The sequence below is a fragment of the Neltuma alba genome, unplaced genomic scaffold (genome assembly GCF_004799145.2).
Source record: "Neltuma alba isolate B1F8T4 unplaced genomic scaffold, ASM479914v2 tig00002945_pilon, whole genome shotgun sequence".
Lineage (NCBI taxonomy): Eukaryota > Viridiplantae > Streptophyta > Magnoliopsida > Fabales > Fabaceae > Neltuma > Neltuma alba.
The window spans coordinates 212052-236508 of NW_021633079.1; the positions used below are offsets into that span (position 1 = coordinate 212052).

At 31.3% G+C, this 24457-nt stretch overlaps 2 protein-coding genes across 4 annotated transcripts in view; both read right to left on the reverse strand.

The window, feature by feature from the left end:
* LOC114739874 (putative disease resistance RPP13-like protein 1) overlaps nucleotides 1-4105 on the reverse strand; it is a 57495-nt gene extending 53390 nt beyond the window's left edge. The window contains exons 1-2 of the mRNA XM_028927976.1: nucleotides 4026-4105; nucleotides 1469-1511 (exon numbers count right to left, since the gene is read on the reverse strand). Of these exons, the coding sequence (XP_028783809.1) occupies nucleotides 1469-1511; nucleotides 4026-4105 (123 nt within the window). The remainder of the gene's footprint in view (nucleotides 1-1468; nucleotides 1512-4025) is intronic.
* An 8525-nt stretch (nucleotides 4106-12630) lies between these two features.
* LOC114739878 (cycloartenol-C-24-methyltransferase-like) lies at nucleotides 12631-20220 on the reverse strand. Of its 3 annotated transcripts, none has more exons than XM_028927980.1 (14): nucleotides 20202-20220; nucleotides 20011-20061; nucleotides 19770-19839; nucleotides 18698-18771; nucleotides 18271-18355; nucleotides 18098-18153; nucleotides 17553-17607; nucleotides 17265-17312; nucleotides 16652-16735; nucleotides 14316-14432; nucleotides 13983-14066; nucleotides 13531-13644; nucleotides 13337-13434; nucleotides 12631-12926 (listed from the first exon to the last, which is right to left on the reverse strand). In XM_028927980.1, exons 2-14 carry the CDS (start codon nucleotides 20043-20045, stop codon nucleotides 12872-12874), a joined length of 975 nt encoding a protein of 324 aa, XP_028783813.1. In that variant the 5' UTR covers nucleotides 20046-20061; nucleotides 20202-20220; the 3' UTR covers nucleotides 12631-12871. The 3 variants fall into 3 exon arrangements, with proteins under 3 accessions (XP_028783813.1, XP_028783812.1, XP_028783815.1); XM_028927979.1 differs by having other exon boundaries at nucleotides 20011-20067; nucleotides 20202-20216; XM_028927982.1 differs by lacking the exons at nucleotides 18098-18153; nucleotides 18271-18355; nucleotides 20202-20220 and having other exon boundaries at nucleotides 20011-20067.
* Nucleotides 20221-24457: the final 4237 nt, after the last annotated feature.

Below are 24457 nucleotides of genomic sequence, written 5' to 3' on the forward strand. Positions count from 1 at the left end.
TAAAAATTTCATCACCCACTTCTTCAAGGCTCATACCTTTTTGAGGAGGATATATTCAACCATCTGCCATCCATAATTGGATTAGCACATTCTTGTCCATATCATAATCTTTAGGAAAGATAGAGCAATATGCAAAACAATGTTTCAGATTTGAAGGTAGATAATGGTAACTTAATCTTAAAGACGGGATAATATTACTATCATTTTCTGATAACCCCCAAATCTCACTTTTCAAAAAAATTTTCCAATGCTGAAAAGAGAGTTTTTTGTGCAACAATCTTCCCAGTGTTTTAATTGCTAAAGGCAATCCTCCACACTTGTTGACAATTTCTCTACCGATTTGTACAAGATCTTGATTTGCACCATAATGTTGGTCGTTAAATGCATGTTTTGCAAATAAATCCCAGCAATCTCTATCTTGTAATGGCTTCAAAGGATATGTGGAGGCACAACACATCACTTCTGCTACGGTTCCATTACGGGTTGTGACAAGAATCTTACTTTGTGGTGCTACATTTTTCAAAGGAGCTGTGAAGACCTCCCAAATTTGCCAATTCTCGTTCCAGACATCGTCAAGAACGAGAAAGAATTTCTTGCCCATCAACATCTCTTTTAGTTTAAGCTGGTATGAGTGAAAATAATGTAATTCTCCAGTTGGACAACGTCTCTTTTAGTTCAAGCGTTTAATACTTAAAAGCCTTTAGAATAAATAGTTTCTGAATTTGGTCATTGTGAATAATTTTTCAATTTTTTTCATGATCCCTTTGCATTTTTGAATTGTCCCCTTAATAAATTAAAAAGATTTCTATCTCATTAAGGACTCTCAGAATTATAATTTTTCTGCTGACTTGCGTTTAAAAAAGTGTACACGCACGCATGTGCCTGTGTTCCTGTGCGTATGTGATGATTCTTTTAGATTGGTAACCTTTTTCATCTTTAAGGATAGTCTTGCATTTATGTGTTATTAATCTTGATAATAAAAAATATTTCTTTAGAACAATTGAACATCCAATATCAATGCCAAATTCAAGTTTTAAGTATAGTTGAGGCTGAAAAAAATGAGAGTTTTCAGCTCAAACTCAAAATTATATAATTGAGTCTCCAAAACCTCACATCCGCAGCCAACTCACCGGTGGCTATTGCCAGAGCTCCGGTCCCTGCGGACGGCCCACTGCCGATGGTGGCTGGATGCTGGTGGGTCTCCGACAAGATCTGATTTCTTTTCTTTTCTTTTTCTTGCAAATGGGAGTATTTTAGTTTTTTTCCCAATATTTCTAAATTCATAATTAATACTTAGAAATAAGCATGACAAGCACTTTTTTGTATAAATCATCATTGAGTTTTCTGCCAAGAAAGTAGTCGATATTTTGAATTTCAATTACGCAATAATTTCCCGGAAGCACCCAAACAACCAAAGGAAGACTTTCGTCCATCTATACCTTACCTCTCAATAGCGGAGCATTAGCACCTTCTCAATTTCTTGTTCTATCTTTGTCCAGTTTTCTTCCTTCCTACTAAATATTTTCTATTAGCTTTTAACATGACAGAGTTGGTGGCTAGAGCGTTTCTCTCCTCTTTCCTTCAGGTGGCACTTGAGATGGCAAATCATGCTTAACAGCTCATATTATGATTATCATCACAGGTGGGGCTCTTTACTTTAGTAATTAGTAATTAGGAATAGGGAATGCATCGTTTGGCCAATTGTTTGGTGCCGACATCAACATTAAGAACACCACCTTATTTATATACCACGTCAGATGTTTAATATAAAACTCAATTGATTAATTTGAAAAAATTAAAAAAAAGTTACTAAATTACTTTAAACTATTTATATATATTTTTAAATTTGTCTTACTTATAAATTGATATATAATTTAATGGTCCACATAAATATTTTAAAGAGATCATGTAACAAATGTTATAATTAAGTAATTTAGTAATTTTCTTAATCTTTTCAAATTAATCAATTAGATCTTATATTAAAACTAGAGGTAGTAATAATTAATATATTTTTGAAGAAAAATGATGCTTTTAAATAATTAAGAGAAAGAACAATGCGTAAGTATCAGTATTTTAGTGGAAAAACAACGGATCCTACATAATTAGGCTTGCGCATGAGTAGGGTTGGGCTGAAATTGACCTCAACCCAATGCCTAACTCGATGTGCAAGACAAGCCAATATCGGTGCCTAAATGAGAGCATCGGACTTTGACCCAACCTGAAACTTTCTTTAAAAAATATTTTAGAAATATAAAAAAAAATATTCATGAACAAAAAATTGTAGTTAACATCATTTAAAATACCTTCTTCATAAAATTAACTAGATTTCATGCCGCATGCGATTCCCAAAGACATTTATTCTTTATTCGATTAGGGGGAATGAAGGGGAAGGAAAATTTTTTTAATAAGTCCGATTAAAACACTACATAATTGAGGTTATAAAATTTACAAAGGGAAAAAAAAAGAGAAAATGTGCGATGAAAGAACAGTATAATTATAATATAAGTTATGATTGACATGTTTGTTAAACGGTAAATGTTGGTTGAGTTAATGACTGTGACATTTTTACACCAATTTTAAAACATTTTAAGTATTTTTGCACCCAAAAAAAAAAGTTTATCGTATTTAGCGCCTCTGTCAAATTACTGCATGAGTAAATTTGCATTTCAACTTTTTAAAAAATTTGAATTGGAGAAAAAACTTTTTTTTTGCTATTAGCGGGGAAAACTCATTAATACTACTTCATGTTCTTAATATAAAAACTAATTTGACTTTCATTTTGGTTCTAAATATAAGATTTCAATCTATTTTGTCTCTCATATTTATCTATTTTTTCAAAGTAGTCTTTGTAGTAATTGCACATGTTAAAAATCTAATCAAATGGTAGTTATAGCTAATACATATGGTTAGTAAGGGTATTCTAGGAAAAATAATACCTAATTATTGCAAATAATTAACTTAACAAACTTTCTTAATTTACTCAAATTAGTTAACTAGTTCTTATATTAAAAACCCGAGGTAGTATAATACAGCGCATCGTAAATGTATTTAGCTATTGAATTGAAAAGTGGCATTTATGCATCTTTTCTATAATTTGTAAATTTTTAATATAAATTTTTCAACCCGATACAAGACAATTTGAAATTGACAGCTAAGTTTTGAAAACACTTGTGACTTGATTTTTGTTTTGTTTTTTAATCCTATCGAGTGACGTTGTAATGTTATTTAATATATTGTTATCAACTATTATATGTATCGGACATAACAAAATTGCGTCCCATTAAAATTTAAATAGAGAAATTAAATTTTGGATTGGCACGTGCGAATTCTTTCTACATATGTCCTTTGTATGATTTTTTCAAGTTTTTTAAGTAGTGCTTTTTTGTCAAGTTTTTGAGAGTAATTTTAAAAATTTGGGGTCTTCTTATTTATATATAATTGATTTAATTATATGATCCTGTTTTTCGTAGGGTCGCTTAAATCCATCCATCACCTCATTGATAACATGAAATGGTACAGACTGTGAGATACTCACCCACCTTAAAATTACAAGCCACTTTTAATTAATTTATACTTAAAAAATAATTAACAATTAATAAATAGTTTTTATGCCAGTGGTCTTGTTGCATAATGGCATCCCGGGTGCTTATCAAAACCAGGACATCCCTCTAGGCTCAGAAAATGTTTATAAAAATACTTACAAATCACCTAACAATAAGATTCTCATATTGGTAGTAGAATTCGAACTCATAATTTTATATATTATAAATCGACTCTTTACTAATTGGATTAAATCTTATTAGTCTTAAGCCATTAATGTTTGCCTCTTTAATTCAAAACAAAAGTTATAAAAGCAATTCAAATATATAGGACACGGCTGAATATATTATTCCAAAATAAGGATATAACATTCTTATTGATTATTTGAGATCCGAAGCATAGATGAGAGTAGTACGATTGTTATCATCATTGAAGCAATGTGGTGACGATGATCAAATTAAATTGGGAGGTCCCTCACAGCAAACACAGAAACCAGCCTTGCAGTGGCTGACTGGGCCGGGTGCATCACATTTTTTGGGATCGCAGAACGGGATGCAATCTTCATTCTTCACACATGCCTGCCCTTGTGCTCTTATTTTTGGCACTGTTCCTACATAAGAGAAACAGAAATACGTAAACCCTAATTATTAATTTTTTATTTTTTATGAATAATTTCTTTAGAGGGTCAATAATCTATATATTTATTTTTTTTTTTGATAGGTGGGAAATTGAAAAAGACAATCAGACAAGTCAAAAAGGCAGAAACTAAGAGATATCCAAAGCCGCAATGTATTCCAGTGCAGTTTCTCTGCTTAGGATTTGGAAGTCGACACTCCCCTCCAGCGCCTTCTTTGCAAGTGCATCCGCCATGGCGTTAGATTCTCGGTTAATGTTTTGTAGTTCCACTCGCCACTCTCGGTTGAGTAAGTTCTGTATTTCGGCAACTACACTCCAGTCCTCATGGAGAGGATTTTCTGCGCCTGTGATCGTTTGGATGGCCTCAGCTGAATCGCTCCGTAGTATAATATCTTTTTCTCCCAGGTCCCAGGCTCTCTTAAGGCCCCACAAACAGCCCCACAGTTCTGCGGTTAAGTTATCACCCTGTTCCAGCCTGTGAATAAAGCCTTCAAGAATTACGTGGTCTGTGTTCTTGATAATGCCTCCGCATGCAGCCTTTCGGTGAGTGTAAGAGAACGCCCCATCGACTTCTACTATGATCTTGTTGCTGCAGTTTACATCGCTTACTCGAGAAACGTGCCTTAGAGGGGTGTTTATGTTTGCTCCTCGGAGGGTTGTCATGGCGCTCTGCATGCAGTTTATGATCGCCTCGGCTCTAACGTGCAGCGAAGAGAAGTCCGTCACAGTACTTGAGTGAACGTAATCGTTCCTTGCTTTCCAGAGGAGCCAGCAAATTACGGAGAAGATGCTGGCCCAGTGACCTTCAACGAAGCTCACGTTTTTCCTCCTGTTCAACCGGATCCAATCCTGTAGTTCATAAGAGAAGAAGCTATGTTGAAATTCTGGTTTAATTATCGCCGCCCAGAACTTCTTGACATCCAGACAGTTTCGAAGTGCATGCAGTTCATCTTCTGTTTCCTGCTTACACCTGTCACATAACCCCGTTTCGTGCAGTCCTCGTCTGAATTTCCTCTTGTTTGTTATGCAGCGCTCGTGCTGGAGGATCCAACTGAAAGTTTTACATCTCTCAGGAATTTTAAGTTTCCAGATGCCTCCCCAATGGTACCTAGGCACGTCTCTGTCAGTATTCAGTGCCATGTAGGCAGATTTAGTAGTAAAGGATCCACTTTTATTCCATTTCCATCGATATACGGTATTTCCCTGTCTATCTTGTGCTTCTTGAAGGCCTGTTCTCACATGTTCCCAGCTATTCTTAATGCCTCTCCAAGTGTTCGAACCTGCTTTCTTTAGATTGATGTGAGGTAGTATATCATTGCCGCAGCCGTATTTGTGGCGAATGACCTGGGCCCACAGGGAGTCTCGTTTGTGGATGAGCCCCCAACCGAGTTTCATCATGAAAGCATAGTTCTGCTGTTTTATATGTCGCATGCCAAGGCCTCCACGGTTTTTTTCCTTGCACACTCCCTTCCAAGCAATAAGGTGCATTCGTCTTTGCTCATCTGATGACCCCCATAGGAAGTCACGGGCTCTTTTTTCTATAGCGGCACAAGTGTTGTCAGGTAGGCACGCTGTTTGCATCGCATACATAGGCATGGCATTAATCACTGATTTGATTAAAGTGCCACGACCGGCGAGGGAGAGAGTATTAATTTTCCAGCTACTGAGACGGCTCTTGACTTTGTCAACAATATAGCTATACGTTTCTTTAGAAACTCTATCATGGTGGAGGGGAACTCCCAAGTACTTCCCAAGGTCTGTTGTTTGGGAGAAGCCAAGTTCAGTGCTTAGTTGGGCTGCTCTCAAGTGGTGGACATTTTTAGAGAATAAGACTTTGGTTTTGCTTTGATTGATTTTTTGTCCTGACGCCTCGCAGAAGCTAGTAAGGCACTTTTTGATCACTTCTACCTGTTCTAAATTGGCTTCTGTAAAAATGAGCAAATCATCAGCAAAAAACAAATGAGATATGGGAGGGCCATGCTTACCGAGTTTAATGGGTTTCCATTGTCCCTTAGTCATTTCGTTTTGAATGATGTGTGCTAGTTTTTCCATGCAAAGGACAAAAAGGTAGGGCGAGAGCGGGTCGCCTTGCCGAAGTCCTCGAGTAGGATTGAAGTTATCAGCTTTATCTCCTTCCCACAGAATTTGCATAGACGGTGTGGAGATACAGGAATAAATGACTTTGCGCAAGGTCTCTGGCAGCTTTATGTCTTCGAGGCAGTTCATCACAAAATTCCACCGGATACGGTCGTAGGCTTTTTCCAAGTCGATCTTGATGGCCATGAATCCTCTTTTACCTGTCATGGTTCTCATTGAATGGATGACCTCTTGTGCAACAACAATATTATCAGAACTGGTTCGGCCAGGGACAAAGCTGCATTGATTTGGAGAAATGATGCTCGGTAGGAAGGGCTTCATCCTGTTGACAACCACTTTTGTAATAGTCTTATACACCACGTTGCAAAGGCTTATAGGGCGAAAGTCTCTAATAGTCTCCGGACAATCCTTTTTGGGGATAAGGACAATGTAGGTGTGGTTAATGGCCCCGATGGTTGTTGGGTTGGTAAAGGCTTGCTTCACTAAATTTATCACCGAGGTGCCCACAGATTCCCATTGGTTTTGGAAGAAGAGGGCGTTCAAACCATCAGGACCCGGTGATTTGAGTGCCCCCATGCTGAAAATAGCTTCTTTAACTTCCTCTTCCCTAACTTCTTTTTGTAACCTCTCCATCTGTAGAGCATCAATCTCGGGAAAACAACTCTACATATGTATAATACAAAAATTCCTCTTAATACCATGATTCAATGTTTTCTCCCCATTTTTCATCCATCAAAAACAACTCACACACTCATCATGCTCATTAAGGGGTCAGACCTACAATCTCACACTTAAAAGAGATTTAAAGGAAGTGGTTAATTAGTATGATTGAGTCAGAGGATTTGACAATTCAAAATTATAAAGATTCATTTTTAGTCTAAACTTGTATATAAATTTTTTATCCCAATCTTTATGCCACACATGTTCGCCCTTTCGTTTTGTCATTGTAAGAAATATCTATGAATTCCCCTAATCTTTGAAATCAATTCCAAAAAATATATATAACGTAAAATTTATAAAAATATACACTTTTATTAAGTCATGAACTTCGTAAAAAGAAGGTAGGGGAAGGGGAGAGAGAGAGCTACCTGATGCAATGATAAATAAAACCATTAAGCAAACCAAATTGTGTGAAACTTTTGCCATTTTCTTTGATCTTTTGTTTTAGGCTATCAGCAGCAGAAAATATTGTTTTTGTTATATGTAGGAAGGAGACTGGCTTGGAATATATATGCAAACCCAAGATGAATTACATGGAAATAATATATTTCATACAATGAGTATTTAATCATTCATGTAAGAAATAAATATCATAGATATGCTTTTACAAATTTTGAATATAATTCTTTAAATGATTGATTTGCTAAATAAATTAAATGGGTTCATATTTTGATGAATAGTATCTGATAAACATAATTAAATACTTAGTTATTATGGCAATAAATACTAATGTCGACAACTTTCGGGATGCCCTTGGTTGTTGCGTGTCCCCAGAAAATTAGACCCGGTAATTTGAGTTAGTGAGTATGAAAAAGTTTAGAAAAAATTACAATAAAGTCCTACTTAAGAAAATTAAATACCAAAATATCCTTTAAAATCATCAAATTGTTTTAAAATCCCAAGGGACCTCATTGCAAAATATTTTATTTGTTTAATTACCAAATTATCCTTATTATTTTTTTAATTTTACATTAACAACTAAAATAACAGTCATTAACAACTTAAGGTGTAATGATTAACAACTATCGTGGCAAGTATTGACAACACATTTTCTCAACGCATCACAAAAATATAATGTATGAGTTGTTAATAACTATCGCGATAGTTGTTAATCCTTACACCCTAAGTTGTTAATGACTGCTCTTTCTGTTGTCAATACAAAATTTAAAAAAAAAATAATGAGGGCAATTTGGTAATTAAATAAACAGAATCTCTTACAATGAAGTCCCTTGGGATGAGACTTCAGAATAATTTGATGATTTTAACTTTTAAAAGACCTTTTTGTATTTAATTCTTTTAGGTGAGACCTAATTATAATGTTCTCAAAATTTTAGGACTAAACTTAGAAAAACTAAATTAATAACCAGGGCTTTTACCTAGTTAAAAAAAAAAAAAATCAGGGCTTTTAAACTTAGAAAAGTTAAATTAATAACCAGGGCTTTTACCTAGTCAAAAAACAAAAAGTCAGGGCTTTTAAGTTAGCCTATGCAGGAACCCAAAAAGATAAGGTTAAGCCCATTTAGGTTTGGATTAGCCCAAATACACGTACTGATCTATTTTACATGTGAACTAATTATTATTTAACTTAATATGAATAAAATATAATTATCATATATATAAAGGAGAATCAGTTTTCAATGCTTGGTATTGCTACTAATTTGAAATATTGTTGCATAAATTTTTTTCTTATTTATCTATTATTTATCTCATTACTTGAAACATAATTTTTTTCATTTTTGTTTTTTAATTTTCAAGAAGAAAAAACTATTTTAATTAGGTGAAATAATGGAAAATAATTGAATTATGTTACAAAATTTCATTAGTTGAGCTATGTATCTTTATCTCATTTTTAAACATATGTGAGGTATGTATTAGCGACTTATATTTAAGGAAGTTGTGAGTATCTGAATTTTTATTTTAAGCAATGTTGCCTTGGAAGTTTACAGATTATAGCGATGTCATTTTGGCTGTTATTGAACGTTAAATTTGACCGTTTAAGATACATGGCACTCAATATGCCACCTCACTGCCACATGGCACTTACTATTAAACCTGCAAAAAAAATTTTTAAAAAACGCTTGCTTTACCGAACCTGGATTTTTCCAGTCTTCATTATCCATTATGTTCTACCATAATGAAATTTCAGATCTATACTTCTTTTTATTTTAGGAATTTCAGATCTGTTGAGCCGGTCTTACATCCATCTTCTTCTCTTAAGAGTTGCTTGTTTTGTTGCAGAGGGCGTCGATGGGCCTATACTATCTCCACCATAATTGCTCACCGTTGATTGTTCATCAAAAATTGAGGATGAAAAAAATTAAAAATAAAAATTGCACCTCGTTTTCTTCTTTCTCTCTCTCATTATATGTTCCTCCCTTTACATTTCCAGCATCACCTCGCTGATCATCTTCCTTTAACTTTCAAAAAATCGAAAAGCGAAAAAATACCAAAGTTGGTGGATTTCAACAAGCTTCAGGGGCTTCTCGTGTGATTGGAGTGATTTATGTTGCGGCACTCAAATCATTTGGGTATGTTATGAATGGTAAATAATGGTTTCAAAGTAGCTTAGTCTATGCTCTTCGATTTTGTTCCAAAATAGCTTTTTCTCATGTGTCTAACCATTAAGATTGAATGAGAGTGTGAGTTCTGCAATTCCATAGGATAGTGGAAAGGAAAAAATGATGAAGACGACGAAGCTTGAAGGCGATGGGTAAAACAAGTTTTTTTTTATAAAAAAATTCCAAGTGTACTGTAATATTAAGTGTCAGGTGGCAGTAAGGTGGCAATGGGGGCCATATTGAGTGCCATGTGGCAGTGCCACCTGTCCTAAACGGTCAAATTCAACGTTCAATAACGGTGAGAGTGATATTGCTACAATGTGTAAACTTCCAGGGCGATATTATTTTTTAAAAAAAAAAATTCTAAACACTCACAGCTCCTAAGCAAAAACTTTTGAAGCAAAAATGGACCTTATTCGCATAATTTTTATCTTCTTTAAGGGTAGTTTTGTATTTTCACATATTATTACCGACCTAGGTGTCATCAATCTTGAAAATCAAAATATTCTTAGGAAAATTCATTAAAAAGACACTTTAATAACTCAAATTCTTATTTGGATTATTAAATTTGTCAAATTCCTAATCAAGTCATATGACACAAAAAGGAATTTTAAAATTTTATAAAATGACTTTAATGCCTCCTTCATTAAAAACCTAGATGAGAATTTCTATCATTTTCATATCTTGTAAGAACTCTAAATAAGAGATACTTGGCTTCTATCATTGCAAAGTCAGAAAATCGATCAAGTAGCTGAGTTAACTTTTATATTAAATCTTCCTTCCTTATTGCAAATGTGTTATGAAGATAAAATATTATTAATTTAAAATAAAAATGTGTTAATTGTGAGATGAAACATGTTAATTTTTGAGGTTATATTATGATAGAATTTTATTCAAAAACTTATTACAAGCGTGTTATGCAGATTTGAAGCTGTTAATTTAGAACATTTAGAACTAAAACTTGTTAATTACATAATTAAGCATGTTAATTTTTAAGGTTGTATTGTAATCAATTTTTACTGTAAGTGTGTTATAAGAACAGAAAATTGTCAATTCAGAATTAAAACGTGTTAACTATAAATTGGAATATGTTAACTTTCAAGGTCATATTGTAATCAAGTTTTAAGGATAAAATGCTTAAATACTCTGAAAATATCCACGAAGGAGCACTCAACACCTGAAAGTTTTTTTTAGCTCTTATATACCCTGAAAGTTTATTTTCATTAGCAAAAATATCTTGACAATTATATGCCGTTAAGTTTAACTGTCAAGTTATACAGTTTGACCGGTATCTTTAACGGTCAAAATTAATGGCGGATAACAGTTTAGGGCAGAAATGCTACAAAATAAAACTTACATGGCATATAAGAGCAGAAAAAAACTTTCAGGTGTTGAATACTCCTTTGTATATACTTCCGGGGTATTTAAGCACTTTATCCCTTAAGTTTTATTCAAAAATTTGTTACAAGTGTGCTATAGAGATAAAAGGTTGTTAATTTACAATTGAAACGTGTTCAAATGGAACATATTAATTTTGAAGATAATATTGTGATCAAGTTTTATTTAAAGACTTGTTGCAAGTGTGTTATAGAGACATAATGCTGTTAATTTAGAACTGAAACTTCTTAACTGCATAATTGAACTTCTTAATTTGAAAAGTTGTATTGTAATAAAATTTTATTAAAGACTTGCTATGTAAGTGAATTATAAAGACAGAAAGTTGTTAATTTAGAATTGAAATATGTTAACTGTAAAATAAAATATGCTAATTTAGAATTCTCTTTTAGTTTCTAATGAAAGGATCCTTAGAGTTATTTCATAAAATTTTAAAATCCCTCTTTAAATCATGTGACCCTATTAGGGGTTTGATAAATTTAGCGACTTAAATAAGGATTTAAGTTAGTTAACTGTTTTTTAAGGGATTTTCCCAATATTCTTTTTTTCAGAATAATTTAATATCCAATTATCATTAACGAATTCAAATTTTAGGTATAATATTTTCAAATATCTTATAAGGCAAAATTTCCTAAAAAGATACTTAAATAACTCAAATTCTTATTTTGGTTATTGAATTTGTCAAAGTCTTAATTAGATCACATAACTCAAGGAGAGATTTTAAAATTTTTTGAAATGACCCTAATCCCCTTTTTATTAAAAAACTAGAGAGAAGAAAATATTCTATCATTCTCACGTTGTGCAAGAACTCTAAATAAGAAAAACTTAGCGTTTATCATTACAAAGATCGAAAACCAGTCAACGGGCCAATTATGAGTTCGTTTTTATATTAAATCTTTCTAACTTAATCTCGATAGTTTCATCCAATAGAAAGTTGTTAATTTAGAATTCAAATACATTAACTGTGAAATAAAATGTGTTAATTTGAAGTTTTCTTTTGGTTTCTAATAAAAAGGACATTAGAGTTAATTTATAAAAATTTAAAATGATTCATTAGGTCACGTGATCAAATTAGGAGTATGACAAATTTAATGACCCAGATAAAAATTTAGGTTCTTTAAGTGTCTTGTTAAGAAAATTTCCCCTCAATCCCTATCTTATACGAATTATAACTTATATTTTAAGCTTATAATTAACAATCATGTCAATTTTTTATTTTGGAAGCTCAATTTTGCAACCTAATTAATCTTGCTATAATATGTTTTGCTGCTTAAATCTTCCTTTCCCAAATGTACGTAAAAAAAGTTATTTTTGTTAGACTGATTATTTTTTTTTAAAAAAGGAGATTTTTCAATATCATTTTCTTACCACTCTCATTCATGTCATGGAGGCATTTGATTTGGTTGTTGGATGTGTTTAAAATGGATGTTATCTCATTGATTTTTATAGAATGAATATAAGTTAAATGCGCATTTATTTCCCTAAGTTTTTGAGGGGGTGTTTGGTTGATCCAAAATCACTTTTAAAAGTGTTTTTACGCAAATTGATATAAATATTTATTCTGTAGTGTAAAATTGTTTTTAAAACCATCACTTGGTTTCCAACTAAACATTTTATGATTTTCATAGATAAATTTCAATGAGTGAATAGAATTTATGTCATAATAAGATTAAGCAAAAGAAGATTGAAGACCAAACTCAACAATTAGCACAAACATTCCATATAGTATTGTTTCAATCTAAACTCAACACTCAAACACCCAAAAGAAAAATAAAAACTGTACAACTCCAAGCAAGAAGTCCAAGACTAGACCACAAGTTTATTATTGGAAGGACAAGAAAAAGCCAGAAAAACAGACATCATACGTGCGTCCAATATATAAGAAGGCAATTATTCTAAAATACAATTCAACCTCCCACAATGTCTCAATCAGCAGGCTTCTTTGCCAAAAAGAAAAACATTGGCGTGAAGATCTCTTTCCTGAAAAAATAATCACTCATATATAATCAATTTCCTCACATCTTGTCACAAGTTGGGAGGTTGGAAATTTGATCATAAATATAAAAACTTAATTTACTTTATATCGTTCATATTAATTGTTTTCTCTTCAAACTAATTTACCTGACTTATAATATGCCTAATCGAATTCTACACGTACAAGAATATTTTAGGGATATTAGATCACATCTCTTATAACTAATAATTCATCTATTTTCTTCTATACAAATTAGTTAAATAACTCTTATATTAAAGATAAGAGAGAGTATAAACCTTTCTAATTAAGCTACTCTCAATTTAATCTGTCCAAAAGCAAACTTATGCTTCTGCATATACATATACATATATATTTAAAATGAAAAATAGATGGAAGAAATAAATATAAAACTTACTTTCCACCTTCAACTAGTCCATCTGCAGCCCATTCCGCAAAATCTTGAACCTTGATAATTCCCTTGGGTGCCAGTCCAACAAACTCAAGAGCCTTAACCTACAAAATTTGAAGCCAGTCAACGAATATAGAATAAAATAATTATTCATCTCCTTCATCTATCTAAAAATAGCCTTGGGTATTTAGTAGCATTACCATGTTTCTTTTGAAAAGTCGAACAGCATTTGTACTCAGCGAGTTATTACTTTTGTCTATAGGAAAATACCAAGGAATAGGAGAGTCCTCTGCAATATTTTTGCTCCACATGACCTTTATATACACCAAACAAATGAGATAAAAAATAGTTAATTAAGTTGTTCATCTGTAAAAGCTCAAACAATAAAATTCGTAAAATTAGTCAATGGAGATTAGTTTAGCTGATAATAAGAATTTGGCTTATAATCCATAAGGTCATAGGTTTAGATCTCACTATCATCTATGTGAGGATTTTATTAAGGAGAAATATGATCTGTAAGTATATTTGTAAATGTTCCTTGAACTTGAAGGAATTGCACGACCTAATGATTCCTCTATATTCAACTCACCTAAACTTTTACTTGGCAATTAAAAAAAAAAAACTAGTGAAAGATCAAGAGATTGAAGTTCACCTCAAAACCTGCTTGCTTTAAAGCTTCAAGAACCTTTGTGGTTGATCTGATGTCAACGAGGCCACCACCAAGCAAAAGTTCTTTCTGTAACAATCAATGTGATCTATAGAATTACAACCTTGAGTGTTTAATTTAGATTATCTTAACTAATTTTGTGTTGTATGAGATAAACACATGAAGGGATATTATCTCGTAAAACGTAACGTAATTTTTGGAGGGAATGCTAAATTTGGTCTGTAAGAGATAAGTAGATAGACAAAATAAAGGCCATGGTATGACTCATAAGTAATGTCAATCTAAATTATTTAAATGCCTCTATATATATTATTATACCTTTATCCTTTGATGCTCCGGGTTAGTAGGATCAAAGGAAGTTGTCATGCTTGATTCGTATGCAGCAAAACATTGACCAGGCTTCAACACTCTATAAATCTCTTTATAGCATTCATACTAAACAAATCAGAATTAAAAAAAAATCAGAAATAAGCGTCAAAGCAGGATGGGGAAAAAATGCTAAAGTTGGTCCTTAGAGTATGAGCATATGTAACACAAATAAAACTTCATGACAAAAATCTGAAATTTCCGGGCCTATTTATTAAAAAAAAAAAAAAGGGATTAAGGTGTAAATTTGTTGTGAAAGTTTTCACTCAAGAATATTGGGTATATGGAAGTTTTCTTGGTAGTCAATTTGCCCCAAAAGTTTAAAATGGTAGCAATATTATCCCACTATTAAAAATATTAAGAGTCAATATTACTATTTTAACGGTCAACATAAGTTTTTTAATGTTAGAGAGTAATATTGTTATAATTTTAAACTTTTAGGGCAAGTTTGTTTTAAAAAAATATTTTCAAATACCCAACGCTTTTGAATAAAAACTTTTAAGATAAATTTCCATCTAAATCCAAAAAAAAGAAAAGAAAATTAATCTTTTGATCCCTAGAATTTTGACTTGGTCGTAACTTAATTCTTAAACTTTCATTCAGTGTAACTCAGCCCATAAAGCCATGACTCAATTGAAACTTGATCCCTGAATTTTAACTTACTACAACCAATCCCTATATTTAAAGTCTAGAGACTGAGTTTTAACTAAGTCAAAACTATTGGAACTGAATCACACTGATTCAAAGTTTAATTTAAAAACTGAGTTACAATTAAGGCAAAACTAGAAAGACTAAAAGATTAATTTTCACCAAAAGCTTTGTAGCCTGATTACATAGATGCTCCTTTATAAGATCATAGGTTCAATTCTGTTTACAATTTTAAGGCCTCGTTTGGATTGTCGTTGGAGAAGGTAAAAAAGCATGGAGAAGAGTGAAACTGAGGTTTGTGGCTTTTTTGGGTAAAATTGGTTGTTTGAATGGGTTTTTTTTGTAACTGACTTATGGGAAAAAATAACTTTTCTAATTGACTTATGAAAACATAATCTTGATCAACTTTTTTAACTAACTTATGGAAAAATTGTGCAAAGCTTATGATCTAATTAGTTATATGATTTCATTTACTTTAATTAGAGACCAAATAAATTTTAATTTATATTCATGTTTGTCCATTATGTATATTTAATTAATTATCTACAATGTATTTTCAAAATTTTTCTCCGTAACAAATACTTTTATTTTATAATAATAATTTTACGTATTTTTTTAAAACTATTATCACATTAAAAATATAAAATTTCAAACACTACTATTCAATAAAGTTAATATCCTTTTCAGTCATTTTACAACTAAACTAACTTTTCTATTAATCATCCAAATAATTTTCAACTTTTTTTAATTGACTTTTTATAAGCATCTATCCAGACATAAATCGTATTATGCTAACTAATTTTTACTCTAACTTTAGTTACAAAAGTCAGTTGGACTAGAAGTCAGTTTTGTCCAACGTTAATCCAAACACACTCTAATAAGGGTTTGTTTGGTTGGAGGGGAGGGGAGGGGAGCCTCTCCCATCACTTGGTTAAAAATTTTGGAGGGGAGCCAAATTTTTGGACCATTATACCTTTATAGATTTTTTAATATTCTACTTCTACCCATAAAATATTTTATTATAATATTTATTTCAAATAAAAAATATTATCCTAAGTAAAAAAAGAAAAATACATTATTATAATTAAAAATATCTTATAAATTTTTTATTTAAAAATAAAAAATTATTTAAATAAAAATTATAATATTATAAAATTAATTGTTTTTTTATAAATATATTATTTATTAAATATATTTTAAAGTTGGAAAAAAAGATAGCCTAAAGAGAATAAAATTTCATTTTTCTTAGAGCATATAAAATTTGTTAATTTGATTATTTTAAATATATTATTATATTAATTAGAATAAAAAATTACTGTACTAATTTTTTAATACACATATTAACATGATAAGACTGAATTCTTATTAAATTATATAATTTAAATTAAGATGTAAATTAATTTATATAATATATCAATAAAAAACATAAACTAATATGTAAGGGTAAAATGGTAAATTGATTATTACTATCACTCCCCTTCCCTCCTTGAACCAAACAAAAGATCATTAAAATATCCTCCCCTCCCTTCAATTTTAATCAAACCAAATAAGGTGTGGATAAAACCTCCCCTACCCTCCCCTCAAACCAAACAGGCTCTAAATTGTCATAGACAGAGAAAGAGAGTGAAGAAGTCACGTACAGCATCTGGTGAATGAACGGTAGCTTCAATTGCATATACTGCATCAAAAGTATTGTCTGGGAATGGTATGTTCATAAAGTCACCCTGCACAAACAATGTTAAACAATATATGCATGAATAATCAGAGCAATATAAATATCATCCATTTGAAATAGTGAAATAATCATAGCAATATAAATACCATCCATTTGAAATAGTGAAAGCCTATATAACATATCCACATAACATGAATAATCAAAGTAGAACACTACTACCTCTGCTCTTAATGTAAGACCTTGATAATTAATTTGGGAAGATTAAAAATATTAGTTAAGTTAGTTATTTATAATAAATATGTATTTACTTTTCTAAACTACTCTATTTAATTATGTACATTAAAACTACCTTTAATAGGAACCTCTTACAATCAGTAGGGATATTTTGAAGAAAAAAATTTATAAACTTTGAAGACAAAACGGATTGAAGTCTTATAGTTAAAACTAAATCTAACCCTTTAACTAGTTTTATATTAAAAACTGAAGGTAGTAACATACACAATAAACCCACCATATGTTTTCAAAATTTGACAGACAACACATGAAAAACATAGAATAAAAAAAAAAAAAACATTAACCTGCACGAAGTCGCAAATCTGGTCCGTGCCGTGTAAGCGACTAAGTTCCTGTAAGCCAAAACAATGCTTTTAAGTACATACATACACCTGCTTGATTGATTACTGCAAAACTTCATTATTGCAGATAAATACTTAATGCTCAAACCAGTGTATTAATGATTAGATAAAACAAGGCAACAGTATGAAACACTCTTACCAAAAAAACAAACTGTTTTTAATGATTAAATAAAAATTTCAAAGTCGTTGTTTCTGGATTTCAGTGTTGCTCAGTGGGAATTAAACACATACCTTTGCTCTGTTTATTTGGTACTCGTTATTGTTCAACCCTGTAACTGATGTCTTGCTGCAAATGAAATAAATATTTTGTTGGGAGTTAAGAATTTTGGGAAATTCAAAAAGAAAGTATCTTTAAAAATTGAAATACCCAATTCAGAATCCGAAAGATCGTAAATGTTAATTCAATACATAGTATACCAAAAGGGGATTTGCAGATGTTGTCAAATGACCTATAGTCCTTATATTTCTTGTTTAGATGATTTACAACTTTTATTTAGCCATTCATTACAATGCATTAGCTATTTACCACAACTCTTTTTAACAATTGACAACAACTTTTTTCATATTTTGCATTGTATTATAGGGAATTGCTAAATAAAAGTTGCAAATCACCTAAAAAGATTGAGGGCATATTGGTTAATTATTCGATATTATTTGGAAATCCCATTTTGATACTAGCATACTGAATTGGCGTCTGTGATGTTCAGAAGATTGATTTGGGATTTCAAAATTTTGAGGGTATTTTATTGAAAATTTCCCCAAGTCTTGTCATTCACCTGAAACGAGAGATTTCTATTGCTGGTCCCCCAACTCCACATCCAACATCTAAAACCTAAAATCAAACAGAAAAAAGGGAAGGGAAAAAAAACGGCTCATGAGTTATTTTCTTAAACGAACAGTATAAGTAGTGTTATTAATTTGCTGTGTTACGTTGAAGATGAAGAAAAACCTTTTGTCCGGGCTTGAGGCCCAGTTGCATAGCAATGAAGTGCTCATGGCGCTTGATGCTCTCTCTAAGTGTTTCCCCTTTCCATCTAAATTATTAAAACCAAATTGATTGATACCAAAAAGACTCAAGCAAAAGCTCCTGTACTCCTCCGATTTTTAATATAAAATTTAATTAATTAATTTGAGTAGACTAAAAATGTTAGTTAAATTAGTTAAAAACACTCCAAACATCTTTTTTAATGATCTTTTTTTCTTACTTTATTATTGTTGAACGAATATCAATGGAGTTAATTTAAGAAAAAATTAATAAATATGTAAAGTATTATATATAAAACTAACATCAACTCATCAATTAGATTTTATATTGAAGACCGGAGGAGCATATTTGTTTGAAGTGTGGAAATGAAAGAAACTTAGTAGATGCATACCTTGATGCAAAATGTAAGGATTCTCCCCAGTAAGCTTCGTAAGCGCCAGTAACAACATCATAGTATGTATTTGACTGAAAATGGACATGTCATTATATACAAGTTGTTTTCACCTTTAGTCAATCAATTATGGATGAAATGATATATCATCTGAAAGAATTGAAAGAATATTATAGGGTAGATTTTTTTTTTCCAGAAAATTAATCTACAAGTCCCTATAATTTCATTTTATTTTTAATTAGATTTCGTTAGTTTTTTTTATCAGGTTCTTAAAGTTTTACCTAATCCTTAATCAAGTTTTTATAGTTTTTGTCCTTATAATTTCATCTAATTTTGTAATCAGATCTTTATATATATATTTTTCTTGTTATCAATCTCTGAAGGTCCAAAGACCTAATCAAACACGAGATAAAATTATAAGAGCATGATAAAAAGTTAAAAAAAAAAAACTACAAGGATGAAACTATAATAACATGATAAAAAGAAAGAAAAAACTGAAAAATATGATAAAAAAAATTAAGTAAAACCATAAGGACTTGCAAATTAATTTTTGTTTTAAGAATAGGACCTAATTAAAAATAAGGTAAAATTATAGGAACATGATAAAAAGGGAAAAAATTACAACGGTAAAACTATAATAACATGATATAAAGGAAAAAAACTAAAAAATATGATTAAAAATCAAGTAAAGCCATAAGGACTTGCAAATTAATTTTTTTTCCTTCAAGAATATTCTCCCATGGAAACTAATTGATCACAAAAGCAAGTTCCCTCCACTGGCCTTCTGAAATGTAATTGACTTTAATTTTAAATGATTTTGTGCTGTATAAAATGAATACGTAGGAGGAATTTTGTCTTATAAAACAAAAAAAAAAAAAAACTTCTTCTAAGTAATTATGGGAGTTTGACAAACAAGTACTAAACTGCCGCGTGTGATTTCAAGAACATGAAGCTCATTAAATATTAAAGACAAATAAGTTGGAACTACTACACGTAGGTTCATTGCTAGGGAAAACAAAAAACAAAAAACAAAAAACAAAAACTTGGATTGCCAAATCTTAGTATCTCTCACCTTATCATAGTAGTTAGACTTCCTTTCTTCTTCTCCTTCGCCTCCAGAACTGCCAGAGTACTTCTGATACCTAAATCAAACGTTTTAAGCACAAACTTTGAAACCCATAAAGGTTGAAGTTATTTGTAACTAAAAACACCAGTATGTTATAAAACCATTGATGTAACTTTTCTTTTTCCTCTTTAACTAAATCATTAGTATGTAGCTAAAAGTATAATCCGAGGTAAAGAGATTTATATACTTCTCAACAGCAGACGCAGCTTGGGCTTTGGACATCTCTGAGAGAGTTGAGCTGAAACTTGCAAAGACCAAACAAGAAACATGATCAGAATCATGGCATGATGTAAATATATCTAAATATATACATGGCAAGGGATTTTAAAAAAGAAAAAGGAAAAGTTTACGAAGAGAATAATGCAGGATTTGGCTTACATGGAAAGAACAACTTGAGAAAGTAGAAGAGAGTGCAATGATCAGAAAGTGAAAGCGGCTCAGTTTAAAAAGGAGAGGGAGCAGAGTGCGCTGGAGGGAGCCGGGAGACAGGTGGTGGAGTAGTTGGATGGATCAATCAATCATCACTCACTTTGTCCCAAAATAATTTTAAAAAAACAAAAGAATCCTCACTCACTTCATAATTCACATTATTAATAAGTCACTTTCATCCTTATAATAAGTCAATTCCAACTCATTTTCACGTACACATTAAATAAACAAAATTTTCTAGATTTATCCTTATTAAAATTAAATAACAATAAAATTGAAAGGGATCATTAAATACCTTATAAATGAATTGCATTTTGGACCAACTATTTCCCAACAATTTTGTCACGATAAAATCACTTTTCCGATTCAAAATGTCAATTCAGGTCCGAAATTGTATTTGGCATGATTTTGAACATAAACTGTTTGGTTTTTACAAAAAAATTACTTTAAAGTTGAATCTTTTTTTTTCTTCTTCTTCTGGTTTTTCTTCCGATTTATGCTTTTTGAAACTAACAAGTTAATCCAAACAAATCGATCAATTAACAACAACACTTTGTGTGAATTTTCTACTAATGTCATTGATAACAGTATTTTTTATCTCACCCTTTATCTTTTTTCGTCCTCTGCTGCTGTAAGTGAAAGAATTTTTTTTTTGTCATATTTATAAGTCATGTTATTAAATTTTTGGTGATAAATATATTATTTTACCTTTATTTATTGTTATGCAGAATGTTATTTTCTTAAAAAGTATATATATATATATATATATTAAATTGGATAAAAGTTAAAAAGTTGTTTAATTTGAAGACAAAGCTAATGAGATTTAAATTTTTTTTTAATTCCGATAAAATATGTTGAAAGTGACTTATGAATAAAATTAAAAGAGTAATAACTTTTACTCTTTCTCTTCCATCACATCAGAATAATTTTCAATTGATCATTTTTAAATTAAAAAACTATAGTGATTGAAATACTAAGAATATCAACTATCATCCTTAAAAGAATTGGAAATTAATTTTAATTGTCTTACCACGAATTCAAGACATCTAATTGTTTTCAATTATATGGATTAAGTATTAATTTTTCTAAATAATTTTCTAATTCAGATTAATCCATAATTATATAAATATCTTGATAATAAGAAAAATAGGCTGGCTTAAAAAGATTAGCCTTCAGTCCTAACGAGCTAGTCCTTTCATTTCCGAGCCCCAAAGGGCTAACCTTTTTAACTCTTTTTTTTTTGAACATCCTAAAATACAAACTTAATCCTTCACTTAAAAAAGTTTAAACGGGCTAACCTGATAAGCTCAACCCAATTTAATAGTTCTATTCTCTATGCTCATAAATATGAGCGGCTGATTTATAGTTTAGATTTTAGATGTATAAAATTGCTGAAAATGACTATTGAAAAGCTAATACTAATAATATAGAGAGTGGCGTTGTTCTTTTTTTTTTTTTTTTTTTAAAAGGCAATGATAAGAAACAATTTGTTTTTTGGATAAAAATAAGCAAAGGGTTTCCTCACCCTTAAAAGTCGGGGTTGAGAAAAGAAGAATTGAGAATATACATATTTTAATGTTACATTTAATAATATTTATCGTTAAATAGAATAAATAAAAAATTCTAAAAAAATAATGTTGAATATTAAAATTTTAAATTAGTATTGATTACTACAAATTTTAAAATTTAAATACAATTTTAAATTATTGTACTAAAGCTTATGAAGGGTTTTATCAGGAGTTAGGAACAAAGACGGGAGAAAGAAATATTTACAAGATCGCGAAGTAAAGGGAGAGGAAAAAGAGAGATCTGGACCAAGTAAAGTGTATAAAGGATGAAGATGGTAAAGTGTTAGTTACTGATGGTGATATTAAGGACAGATAGGAGGCTTACTTTTACAAGTTGTTTAATAAGGGAAGCAATTATGCGACTCAGGACTTGCAGGACTTGCTAATTAACGAAGATGATCGGAATTTGGCTTTCTACCGCAGGATACGTATCGGAGAGGTTAAGACGGCTCTCAAGAAAATAGACAATGGAAAAGCTGATGGGCCTGATGGTATCCTTATTGAAGTTTGGAAATGTTTGGGCGATGAGGGGGAGGTGTGGCTAACCAAGCTTTTTAATGAAATTCTACGCTCTAAAAATATACCGGATGATTGGAGGAGAAGCATTTTAGTTCCTATTTACAAGAATAAAGGAGACATTCAAAACTGTGCAAGCTACAGAGGGATAAAACTTATGAGTCATACAATAAAGTTGTGGAAAAAAGTGATGGAATATAGGTTGAGGTTGGAGACTTCTATTTCGAAAAACCAATTTGGATTTATGCCAGGGAGATCCACATTGAAAGCAATCTATTTACTAAAGGGGTTAATGGAGAGATATAGAAGTAAAAGAAGAGATTTACATATGATTTTTATTGACCTGGAAAAGGTTTATGATTGTGTGCCAAGAGAAGTATTGTGGAAGGCTTTGGAAAAGAAATGTGTACGGGTTGCTTATATCAAAGCCATACAAGATATGTATGAAGCGGTAACTACCAGTGTAAGGACGCCTGGGGGGGAGACAAAGAACTTCCCTATTAAGATTGGCCTACATCAGGGATCCTCTCTGAGTCCGTACTTGTTCAACATTGTTCTGGATGTTCTAACTGAACTTGTTCAAGAAAGAATCCCTAAGTCCCTGCTCTTCGCGAATGATATAGTTCTTATGGCGGAATCAAAAGAAGAGATTAACACTAGTTTGGAGTTATGGAGAAGGACTTTGGAGTCGAAAGGTTTCCGTTTGAGTAGGAACAAAACAGAATATATGCATTGTGATTTTGGAGGGAGGCAAAGTAATAGGGATTTGGAGGTGAGGATGGGAGAGCAAATTATTCCTCAAGTATCAAAGTTTAAATACCTAGGATCCATTATACAGGAGGATGGGGAAATTGATGGAGACATTTCTCATAGAATACAAGCTAGCTAGTTAAAGTGGAGGAAAGCTACCGGAGTTATTTGTGATAAGAAGGTACCTGAGAAACTTAAAGGAAAATTTTATCGGACTGCTATAAGACCAGCTATGATGTATGGTAGTGAATGTTGGGCAATAAAGGGAAAACAAGAGCACAAAGTCGGAGTAGCAGAAATGAGGATGTTGAGATGGATGTGTGGTCATACAAGAAAAGATATGATTTGAAATGAAAAGATTAGGACAAGAGTCGGTGTGGCACCTATCCAAGAGAAAATGGTTGAAAATCGCTTAAGATGGTTTGGACATGTACAGAGAAGGCGTTTGGAGGCCCCGGTGAGGAGGGTGGATCAAACAAGATGGAGTCCCATAAAAAGAGGCAGGGGAAGACTGAGAAGAACGCTGAATGGGGTCATTGAACGAGACCTCCTAATCAACAACATATCTAAAGATTGGGTTGTTGACAGAGTACGATGGCATCGTGTGATTCATGTAGCCGATCCCACCTAGTGGGATAAGGCTTGTTGTTGTTGTTGTAGTATTGATTACTACACTTATAAAAAAAATGACTATATTTGAAAAGTACATAATAACATATTTTTATACTAATTTCTTATTTGGAATTTTGAAACTCAAGGTCTTTTTTTTTAATAGATTTTTCCTAAATAAAATCATCAATTTATATGATAGAAATAAAAAAATATAGAAAATGGATCCGTTTGTAGGCAAATCCATACAGGAAAAAAAAGTAACTTCATTTCAAGAAAAAAATTGAGCCATCTATGTCTAACAATTAAATATGAATTACTTGACAGTAAAAAATTGCTCAAACACTTTGGTGGGATGTAAAATGGCATTCTCTATGTTTTGTAATTACACTAAACAATGAACTTTTTATTAAATATTGAACGTAGTAAAAAAAAAAAAGTTATTTAATTCATTCTCAGGTGTCGAGAGGAAAGGTTTTACTATCTTCAATACCCATTCAATCCATTTTATCTGCCAAGCCAAACTCTTTCAAATTAGCTTCAATTTCATGAAATTCAATTATACAAAACACTTTGTAAACGCTCTTTAAATTTAAAAGTATATCATGATTTTAGTAAAAGAATTCAATTTACCTAAACTTTTTTTATTGCAAAAAAAAAATTATAAAAACGCACTGGAGTTAATTCATAGCATATCAATTATAAAATAAGGCAATCACATTGTACAATGGATTTAATTTAAATTAACTGATGCGGTTTTAA